Raw genomic sequence first — 11,373 nt, 5'->3', positions numbered from 1 at the left:
GTCTACAAATTGTACTAACCCAGGGCTTGGACCTAGATTTCCTGGACAGGGGTGGAAGGTCTGACCCTGAGTCAAGATGCGACCCAGGATAGCCCTATTACTTTGCAATGTAGACACAGTCCCATTGGACTCGTGCTCTGAGAGTCCGCCAAAAGTATCCAACAATTCTATGGGCTGAATTTCTTTGTCATTTGGACAGTCAAGTTTTACCACACTACCACAAACCAAGGTCTAGAGCGGACACATTTTGGGAGGGTGCTAGAAAGTCTTGGATATCAGTGATTGGTCTTGGGCCCGCATAATGCTGTGTAGATACTGGACTGGAGCCCCAGGTTAGGATCCAGGGTTCAACAATTGCTAACCTGATGGTACAAACAAGTGTAGATGCTCAAGCCGTAGGTTAACGAACCCAGGGTCTGCTCATTTGAGTTCTATTAACCATGGGCTTACACTGCAGTGTAGATATATCCACAAAGACCTCTGACAAAGGGAAGCCTAACGTTACTAAGGGGGAAAAGTAGAAAATAAAATAATTATAAACATTTCCAGCCTTTGTTTTGCATCATGAAGAAGCATAAAAAGACAGATCACCTTTAAACATAAAATAGTGAAGGGTTCAAACTCATTGAACTTGAACCCATAACCTCAAGTTCAAAACCAGGCTGAGAGTTGTGCAAGGAAAACTGTTCCTATATACGACTGCTCATGAGTCTGTGGTTTGAATCCAGTAGGGTGACCAGACAGCAAAAGGGAAAAATCTGGACAGGGGGTGGGGGATAATAGGAGCCTCTATAAGAAAAAGACCCCAAAATCCGGACTATCCCTATAAAATCGGGACATCTGGTCACCCTAGAATCTAGCCCAAGATAGCTTGAGGGGCGATTTAGGGTTCCAATGCAGCCCAAAATGGCAGATGAGGATCCCAGATTCAAATCCAGCCCAGGATAGTGGCTGTGGGGTTGGGTTCGAATCCAGCCCCAGACAACAACTTGGGATCCCCTATGCATGAGGTAGGTTTGGGGCCCCCAAGGAGCTGTCCGGGGCTGGATTCGAACCCGCCAACCCGGCAGTGACAGCCTCATCACGTGACTGCCAAGTTAGCTTCAGATCCCATGATACTCTCCAGCTCTGAAGGGGGACAGAGTCAAAGTAACAGGGACTCTCTAGCCTTCCCCTTGGCCAACTCTACGGTCCTTTGGAAGGCCCTCAGCCAGCCAACCAATCAGAAGCCAGAGACGCCCTAAAGGAGCCAATCAGAACCTGGGGATGTAACCACGTCGTCTCCGTTTCACGCAGGCCGAATGTCCCGGATTGTGGTAGGCGGAGACTCATCCCGGAGAGCCAATAAGGAGAGCACGTTCCCTCCCCAGGAGGCAACAGGGCAGCGCACGTTGCGTCGCAGCGGCCAATGGGAGTGGAGGACGCGGAGGTGCACGGCAAGGTGAGCGGCGGGGCGGGGCTTGCTCTCCTCTCGCGAAGGGCTGCAGCGCCGGAGCTCGAGTGGGGGGTTACCGTCCGCAGGTGGGGAGCCGAGCTGGGCTCGCTAGGGCGGCCGCCCTCTCCTCTGACCCTCCTGGCTTGGGCCCTTGAGGGGGGAGGCAGGAAGGGGGCAGTTGGGAGGGATGGGGCAATTGGGGGGGGGAGGGATGGGGCAATTGGGGGGGGGAGGGATGGGGCAGGAAGGGGGCAATTGGGGAAGGATGGGGCCATTGAGGGGGATGAGGTAGGAAGGGGGGCAGTTGGGGAGGGGGGATGGGGCCATTGAGGGGGGATGAGGCGGGGAGGGGCCCTTTACTGATTTGCTGCACCCTCCCCCTTATTAGGGTGTGTCCTGATTATGACAATAGGTGTATTTTTAAAATGTAGTGACTAATAATAACGGTGTCTTTTGGCATTGACAGGGAAAGCTGTACTGTAACTTGTTCTCTGGTAAAGGTTCAACTTTAGGCTCCACCCCACCAGAATTCACCTCTACCTGCCAACAACTTGTCCTGGGCCCACTAGAGCTTTTAAATCTGCTAGCTTTAAAACTTTATTCTAATCTAGGCAATCCCTTAGTTTATTCTTCCCAGCTTGGCCCTCGTGTTGACTTTCCACAATTGGAGGTCACTGTCTCACTCCTGCTACTTCATCCGTGTGGTTCTCTCTTGGTTCTGAGGGACTGACTTAACCCTTCTGTCGGCATCCGTTTACAGCCAGCCTTTTCTTTTAGTTTAGTTTAGGATTGAAAATCGGCAAAACCCTTTTGTGAGTCTGTGTCTGAAGGATCCCAAGTAAAACTACAACAAACTTTGGCAGAGAGAGAGAGACTGAGTTGTAATTGAAGGGAGAATCAGGGGAAGGAAGGAGGACAAGGATAAGGCACAGCAGCTAAATTTTTTATATAGTTCTCCTGGGGAGCGTATGCTGATCTGATGAGCATTCTACCGTAAAGAGTAACATGGGTTTGGGTATGTGTTGTTCCTTTTCAATGTGCTTTTGCTTTCTTCTCACTAGATCAGTCAAAATGCAGACTCCAGTGGCTCTCCTTGCTTCTCCAGCTCTGGTAAGCAGCTGTTTGTTTGCGGAGGAATAATGCCAGGAGGTGGGGATGCAGCTACTGTGGAGAATGAAGGCATTTCTGTTTAGAGCTGTATTCAAAATGCTGTCCCAGACACCCTTCTACCTGGGATGTGTTATGGTGGATAACTTTCAGTCCAGACTCCTTGACTGGGGGAATCAAGGTCATCTGTGGTGTTGGTGAAGGGAGGGTGGATATCTTCAGTCTCAATAGGGTTGTATTATGCAAATCCAGAGGCTGAGAAGATGTACTAACCTATTGTGGCTAAGGGTATAGACACCTCCACTCTTGATAGGATTCCTTCCTAGTTATAAATCCCTCAAAGTGTACAACACTGGCTCAAAACTCAAATATAGTGGCACTAATTATACTTCAATTGTGTCTTGTCCTTAGATAATAGGTTATTGTTGGTCAACTAGCTTGAGTCCCTGAGACATTTGCTTTCAAATTTTCAGTGGAGTTGAGGGTGACTCTTAATTTCTTGTTCCTGACAAAAGCTGTTCAAAGACCTCGATAGATGACTGTGAACTGCCTTCAACTCTAAGGAGTGCGGAGGTGTCCCATTATGAGTCCAATGTCTTTCTTTTACTTCAGTTCCGCTGCTGTTCCAGGGCTCTGGCAAGGCCGGTTTCCATATCTGTACTGAGCAGGCCTGAGACTCAGACTGTACAGGTAAGACTAAAGAAAATTGCCCCTAGCTGCTATAATTGGGTCTCTGTTTCTAACATCTTGGGATGAAATGCCTCCTTGTTATCGGTTGCTCTGTCATTCATCACTAGCCAGATGTATGTGGGTTTGGACAATGAAGATACTGTTTGTCTTCAGTGCCTGGTTCAGGTTACCAGCTCGAATTGCTGGTGAAGCTGTACAGAGATTCGGGGGGTGGGGGTATAAGAGACCTGTACATTACGGAATGGCTAGAGGTTGGAGTATTGCCCTACCAAGATTCTAGAGTGGCCTTTCAGCTGGACAAAGTTTGGATGCCCTTGCTGTACCTAGAATAGAGGATAAAATGTAGACAGACACTTAAAAAATGTATTCAATTAAAATCATGTCACTATTTGGCTTCTTCTCCCTTCTCCCCACAGCCCTCTGGTGTTTCCCATCTACAGCTGGCTCACCGGGAGTTCCAAACAAGCACTACCTCTAGGGATATTGATACTGCTGCTAAGTTCATTGGTGCAGGTGCTGCCACAGTTGGGGTGGCTGGTTCAGGAGCAGGTATTGGAACAGTGTTTGGCAGCTTGATCATTGGCTATGCTAGGTAAGCAAGCCACTGGCTTCAACTTTACTTCTCTGTTCCAGCAGTCAGTTGCGTAGGCCCTTTTTGTAAACACTCAGTCTTAAATGTTACTTGTTTTGTAGGAAAAAGACATTGAGACTGATCATAGCAAATAGAAAAGTGGGAGGGGAGTAAGAAGGTGAATTTAGAATTGTAGTGTTTCAAACCACAAGGAACCATTTATAATGAGGATCTTGCATTTTCATAGCATCTTTTATCCACACACCTCCCACGGGCTTTACACATTTAATTTCCAGTTAATACGTGCTAAGGAATCACTTTGCCCACCAGTGAAATGAAGGCACCTCTGGGGTAGAAAGTGACTTATTTACGCTGCTAAACAGCTACACTACATAGTTTTTAAGACAAGATATAAAGAATCATAGGCGCCAACTCCTGGAGCACCCATGGGGAAAAATTGGTGGGTGCTCCGCACCCACCAGCAGCTCCCCGCCCAACTCACCTCCACCTTCTTCCCTGAGCGTGCTGCATGCCTGCTTTTTCCCCCTAGCTCCCCTTCCCCCAGCTCGGGGAAGAGGCAAGGCCAGGGCAGGGATTTGGGGAAGGGGTCCAATAGGGGCAGGGAGGGGGCAGAGTTGGGGCTGGACTTTGGGGAAGGGATTGGAATGGGGCGGGGAAAGGGTGGAGTCGGGGCAGGGACGCACGAGCACCCACTGGCGCCGGGGAAAGTTGGCGCCTATGTAAAAAATGTCAATCACTTCCTCACTCTTTCGACATGCTTACAACAACTCGGTAGAACTTCACAGCTGCCTACTGTCACATAGAGGGTGTAATCCCATTAATGCTTGGTAAGGGATTGCTGCCTGATAAAATAATTCAGTGGAGACCAACCTTCAGGGGCTTAGTGGATTGCACACAGACATGCTAAGAAGCCAGGGAAATACCTTGAACTACTTTGGCTTTCTCTCACTAATTTATTTGCTCCAACTTAATGCATGTGTGTGTTCTGAGCCTCCCAGTGCCATATCCACATTCATCTGTATCCACTGTTCTGTGGGATCCTGTCTTCAGGAGGCATAACCTTACCACTGAATCCAGTGGCTTGTGAGAGACCATCTTTAGCTCCTTGTGGAATAGATTTGTTGTTGGCTTTTCTGACACAGGAATCTATTTTTAATGTGTCCCTTACAGGAATCCTTCTCTCAAGCAGCAGCTCTTCTCCTACGCCATCCTGGGCTTTGCCCTGTCCGAGGCCATGGGACTCTTCTGTTTGATGGTGGCGTTCCTCATCCTGTTTGCTATGTGATAGCCTCTGGGCCAACCCATAGCTTCCATCACTCTGTGTCCTCTCCGGTTTGAGTCTGCCTCCTTCACCAGAGCGTTCCAGATTTATAATTAAACAAAAGCTTTTCTCCTAATAAACTGGTTTCAGACTCCTCCTTTCTCACACTCAATATGGCACAGTGCTGAGGCCTGGGATGTCCTTAGGGATTCATCTTCTGTGCTATACTGATAAAAGAAAGTAATCTTTTAAGATTTTTAAAGATGACCCAGAAGTGTAAGAATGGGAGGCTGGGGGAGACGGTATCTATTGTAAATAAAGTAGCAAGATGAGTAAAGTTGGCTGGTTGCCACTAAATGACGTGACTACCATAATAGTAGGGCCATTGGAGCTGATTGCATTCACAAATACAATGGCCTTACACAAATCTGTGAAGATCTCAAAAGACAGAGCAGATGTTGCCAATTACAGCAGATAACTGCTTAAGCTGATATGAGACAGTACTATTTCCTCATATCAATATCTTAACTGTGGTGCCTTTCTTATGCAACATCTGAAACAGGCTGTCGTGAGAGTCTCAGAAGGAGAATTTGAGCATATCTGGTAGTAGTTGAATGTGGGTAAGGTATCTTCCATCCTAGAAGAAGTTCCAACAACACATGCCTTATACATCTAACTTCCCTGTTGTGTTAGAGAAATGGGGTGGGCCAAAGGTCAGGGTTTAAAAGGGCTATCATCAACCAACCTTCCCTGGGTTCTTTGCATTAGCTTCTGGTAAGCAATAACATGTCAAGTGGTACCAATTAAGGTTATCTTTCCACTCAGCAAGGCTTTTGAAAATTCTGATGTGATGTCACTGATATTCAGACATGAATGCATGGCTTTTACTTCCTCAGCAGCTGTGCATGACTGACAGTGTTATAACAGAGAAAAGCACCAAGGCTCTAACATTTCTAAGTCAACTCAATTAAACTTCCTCTGGCATCTTAGTGGAAAGAAAGTTATGTTCTTAATAAAAAATCAGAAGATCACAACTCTGTTGAAATCTTACCTGGTTCTCTGCTTCAGATAAATTAATTCTAAAACAACTGTTGGTAAATTAAAGCCCTCGTTGAAGTTCTAGTCATGATCTTTCCTGACAATGTGAATTTTAAAATGGATTGTACTAATGATTAGGGTGCTTTCTCATTCCTTATCTCTTGGAGTAGCCTTATGAGGCAAACAGTAACATGGAGTCAGAAGGAATCCCAAAACTCCCCTGTAGGAGTAAGTAAGTACCCTCAGGAGGAAGGGATTGTGTTGAAGAAAACGGCTTACTTGAATCTCAGAGGATTCCAGGTTGAAAGTTGGTCAAATACACATACATGAATGTGTAAAGGACTATGCTATTTTAAGTATGGTGACTTTTCTGCCCTGGTGTTTAGCCAGTTAGGGGCATTCCCCTTGCACGGCTGGAACTGTTTTGTGTACATGGTCATGTGGTACCATAGCTAAGGCTCTACAGTTGTGTTTCCTAGGCAACTGCTGTATTAAGTGAGCTAAAACTCACTTAATACAATGAGCCTTGTCCTGTATTTCCTATCTTACACAAGCCCAGTATCGATCTTTTCTGAGGAAAGTGATTATGTTTGGAGCAAGTATCTGGGTGGAGAGAGGCGGAATCTGGGCCAAATAACATTGTGTGAAATTCCAATAAAGAGGAAGGCAGGGGGGAAGGATTTGGAATGAATGTAACTTGTCCTAAGATAGGTAGCTGTTGTGAACTGTTCTGAGGATGTACATAGTTCTGCTGGAGGCGATCACTGTGCATGGAGCAGGATCAACTACTTTTTAAATGAAAAGACTCTTGAGACCTAGATCCTCTAAGGTCTTTAGACACCTAACTCTTATTTCAATGGAGGTAAGGTGCATCAGTACCTCTGAGGATCTGGGCCTGACTGGTTTGTTTATAGGTGTGGTTTCTTAACATGCTTGACTTACCCCCACTTAAAGCTGGCCTTAAGCATAAATAAAGCAGCTATGTAGGACTCTACAATCATCCCACGTGAGCCTGCCAGCTCCCTCTTTTCCTCTGGCAGTAGGAAAGATGGGAGTGGCAATAACACATCACTGGTACCTTTATCTTTTTCCATAGGGCCACATAGGCCCTCACGTGGAGGAGGGTCTTGTATTAGGGGTCTCCCACATCTTGGTTGAGTACCCTTATCCACTAGGCTAAAGGTTATAAGGGAGCACCTCCTCCTGGCTGTTTTGTTTGGGGCTCCACATGTGACTTAGGGGGCCAACACCTATCTTCCCCAGGTTCGAGACTCACTAGCAGGGTAGGTAGCTATCTCTGTGAGAGGGGTGGGGGTTTAGCACACACCCCTCTTGGCTTCTTCCTGTGGCTAGCTTAGGTAGCTTAGTCTCCTGTAAGGTGCCTCTGTGTCCCCATTTATTGTATAGGGAGCCTAGGCACCTAACTCAGGCTTTGTGGATTGCAGTGCTATTCCTGTGTGCCTAAAAATTAGGCGTGATGCTGAGCATCGTGGCTCATACGTCCCCGTGTGGATCCCATCCCCTTGAGCCCATCTAAGGGTGATGCTTGCATTTATTGCAGTGTAGTTGTAGCTGCATCCCTGGATATTTGAGAGACCAGATGGGTGAGGTAATAAATTTCATTGGACCAACTTCTGTTGGTGAGAGAGGCAAGCTTTTGGTTTATGATACTTATATTGTCTCAATGATGCCTGCTTCACAGGGTCTGCCTGCCTGGTGAGTGTAGACTCTATGTATAAGGATAGACCTTAACACCAGCAAGTGGCTTGCTGGGGCCTCTGCATGCAATGTGCCTACTCTGAAGTGAGTTAGCTAGTTTAATCAGGATCTTAGCCCGAAAACCTGTCCAGCTTTAGTACCCAGTTACAATGAAACAACTTGGGGTAAGATATTGTTGCTTGTTTTATCTGGCCTCTTCCAGTGTTAGAATTGTATCCATGAGGGAAAAAGTGATTAGCCAGTCAGCCATGAGTCAAGTGATGAGACAAGCACAGAGTAGAATTCCCATCAGCTGATTAGACTCTTTGATATTTCCCCATTTGTAATCTAAATGTCAAGTCTATCCTTAGCACTAGGTGTCAGGAATAGCTGTGGAATAACTGGATCTTACAAGGGGATATCCTAGAACAGGGGCTGCTGTGGCAAATTGTCACGAGCCCTAAAGCTATGTACAACATACATAAGAACACAGCAGAGGTACTTTTATCTTAGGATAAACTGTTGGGGGGTCACCCCAGAGCAGGGGGTGCACAATGACCCCCCCCAATCTACATTGCAGAGACCCAAGGACAGGTGAGTCTGCCTAATCCCAGCTCCCAAATTGTGAATATCAGCTCCTGATTGGGAGCCTCTTTCCTTTTTCTATGGTGAGGGTGTGTTGTGAGGGGGGGTGAGGGCTCCCCTTTCCTCTGCTGTAAATATTTGTACAGATGTTTCTAAACCTGTTTATTTTCTATGCACTTCTTTTATTTAAGGTGCCACTGCCAAGTCACCCTCCCCTCCTTCCCGCCCCTCCCTGTTGGTATTATTGTAAATAAAAGGCCACACATTGCTTAAGGGTATGTTAAAGCGTGGATTGCTGGGAGGTGTAGTCTCTCTGGGTTGCTCCTGTCTAGTAGAGAAATGAGTAACTGCAGACTGCACTTTGGCCTTCCCTGGCCTTTGTGACTCACTAAATTAATTTGAAATTACTTATTATATTTGACTTTTCCTGGCAGAGATCTCTTTTGCACTGATTTGTGGCTAGCAACTTTTTTATTTTTCCAGGTCATTGATTTTCCTTTCTGTGCCCCCAGTAAAGTGACCTTGAAGAGGAATTATTGTTAGTCAATTGTGACTTTGTAGTATTGTTACCTCTTTTTGACCTAAGTGGTTAGCCAAAATTTGGGATCCTGTAAGTTGTTTCCATAAGGAGAAATTGATGATAGTTATTCCTTTGATGCAATACTGTTTATTTCCAAAAATGTACAAAGTCCTGTTTCCTTGAACACAGGAGGAATCAAACAGGAGATAGTTTCTTTGCTCACAGTTCCAAGCCTCTTTCAGTCAGCACTCAGCCCAACAAGTTGTCTCTCTAGGCTTTTTCTCAGGGGCTTGCGCTGGCTGTATCCTTGGCTTTCTTGGCCATGGCCTACCACTGTGTCTGCTTTATTGCCTGTGTCTCAGGGCTGGATTACACTAGAAAATTTAATTGACCCAACTACATCGCTCAGGGGTGTGAAAAATCCACACTCCTGAATGACGTAGTTAAGCCGACCCAACCCACTGTGTAGACAGCGCTAGGTTGTTGGAAGAATTTGTCTGTTGCTTAGCTACCACCTCTCAGGGAGATGGGTTTACAACAGTGACAGGAAAACCCCTCCTTTCATTGTAGTGTCTACACTGAAGTGCTACAGCTATGCCACTGTAGTGGTTTTAAGGGTAGACATAGCCTCACATGCACCTAGGGTGACCAGATGTCCTGATTTTATAGGGACAGTCCCGATTTTTGGGTCTTTTTCTTATATAGGGTCCTATTACCCCCCCACCCCCATCCCGATTTTTCACACTTGCTGTCTGGTCACCCTACATGCACCCCATTCCCTTTCCCCAGTGAGTACCCAGCCCCTGCATTTGCTATATAAGTCCCTGGGAAACCCCTGAGCCTGCATGGCATAGCTTGCACTCAGCCTTGCCCTGTGGGTCTGTGTTTTGGGGTTTGGTCTCTATTGTTTTGGCTGTGGCTAAACAAAGTGGCATTTAATTGCTCCCTCATTTACCTTGAATGGAAGGGTGGCTGTTACACTGGGAAGTTTTAATGGGGTTTAACCTAACCCATAACTATTATTATTGTGTGAGGAAAGCTCAGCAAATATTTCCAACTTGTAACTACTGCAAAGTATATACATTTGAGGTCATTTGTGGTTCAAGTTCTATATATTGATCCAAAAGAATGTAACTGTTAAATTCCAGCAGTAGGCTGAGTCCTGAGGTCTATTCAAAGCTCTCACTGTCTTGCTGCCTGACCTCAGGTAAGATTTTCATGTCCCATGCCTCAATTTCCCATGTATTAGAGGAGTAGCCATGTTAGTCTTTATCCACAAAAATAACGAGGAGTCCAGTGGCACCTTAAAGACTAACAGATTTATTTGGGCATAAGCTTTTGTGGGTAAAAAACCCACCTGAAGAAGTGGGTTTTTTACCCATGAAAGTTTATGCCCAAATAAATCTGTTAGTCTTTAAGGTGCCACCGGACTCCTTGTTGTTCTTGTCAATCTCCCATCTCTGTGAACTGAGTATGATAATGCTTTATAGTTCAGAGAAGCTTTGAGGTTTAATTAATGTTTGTAAAGGGCTGTAAAATTCTAGGCTGAAGCTAGGATCATTGCCTGCGGGAGTGGTGAAAACACAGCATGATGGTAGCCGGGTGAGCTGACAGGACAGCATCAGGGCAAGAGACTGACAAAACATTACTGAATGCACAGTCACTCTCAAAATTAGAGAGACATTCCAAGGTGGGTGAGGTAATACTTTTTATTGAAGAAGAGCTCTGTGGGGCTCTAAAGCCTGTCTCTCTCACAAGTTTCAGAGTAGCAGCCGTGTTAGTCTGTATCCGCAAAAAGAACAGGAGCATCGGCTCTAATAAATTTGTTAGTCTCTAAGATGCCCCAAGTACTCTGTTCTCTCTCACAAGTGGGTCCAATAAAAAAAATACTCCCGGACCCCCCTTGTCTCTCTAATATCCTGGGACCCACCCGGTTATCCCTACACTGGGTGCATTCAGGCTGTGATGCAATGTGATGACATCATGAATGCCATCACACTGATACATCATCACCCTCCACAAAAAGTATAGGCCGAGGACAATGCTGTGTGCAAAGGTCATGACACCCAGGCACCACCCTAGCTGCCCAGAGCCTTGCAACGGCAAAGTCTTGCACCACCAGGCCACGCCCATTGCCTCCCGGGAATGAAAAGCAGGGCCCTCGTCTTCCTCCTGGCGGCTGGGCGTCTCGTTGACTGGATCGACGCTCTACTCCCAGGGAAGACTCTATGGTCGGCAACTCGTTGGTTGAGGGAGCGGGACGCTCTAGTGAAAGTCGTCTCTTTGGCGGGCAGCGACACTCTGCAGGTCGGCGGCGACTCTATGGTGGTGGTGAGCGGAGTGCGGGCGGTGGCAGGAGGGCGGGGCGGGTGGACACTCTGGCCCGGACTCGGTGGTGGAGGGGCGGGCCGCTCTGGCCGGCGGACTCGCTGGTGTGGAGTCCCGGA

General features: G+C 46.7%; 1 protein-coding gene across 2 annotated transcripts; it reads left to right on the top strand.

Annotated features, from left to right (window-relative positions):
- Positions 1–1,301: 1,301 nt before the first annotated feature.
- On the top strand, positions 1,302–5,225 carry ATP5MC1 (ATP synthase membrane subunit c locus 1). Of its 2 annotated transcripts, none has more exons than XM_054014329.1 (5): positions 1,302–1,441; positions 2,497–2,545; positions 3,155–3,232; positions 3,649–3,824; positions 4,995–5,225. In XM_054014329.1, exons 1-5 carry the CDS (start codon positions 1,302–1,304, stop codon positions 5,107–5,109), a joined length of 558 nt encoding a protein of 185 aa, XP_053870304.1. In that variant the 3' UTR covers positions 5,110–5,225. The 2 variants fall into 2 exon arrangements, with proteins under 2 accessions (XP_053870304.1, XP_053870305.1); XM_054014330.1 differs by having other exon boundaries at positions 1,394–1,521.
- The last annotated feature ends 6,148 nt before the right edge of the window (positions 5,226–11,373 follow it).

This window comes from Malaclemys terrapin, chromosome 25 (genome assembly GCF_027887155.1).
Source record: "Malaclemys terrapin pileata isolate rMalTer1 chromosome 25, rMalTer1.hap1, whole genome shotgun sequence".
Taxonomy (NCBI): Eukaryota; Metazoa; Chordata; order Testudines; family Emydidae; genus Malaclemys; species Malaclemys terrapin.
This window is presented reverse-complemented; position numbering and strand designations above follow the sequence as displayed.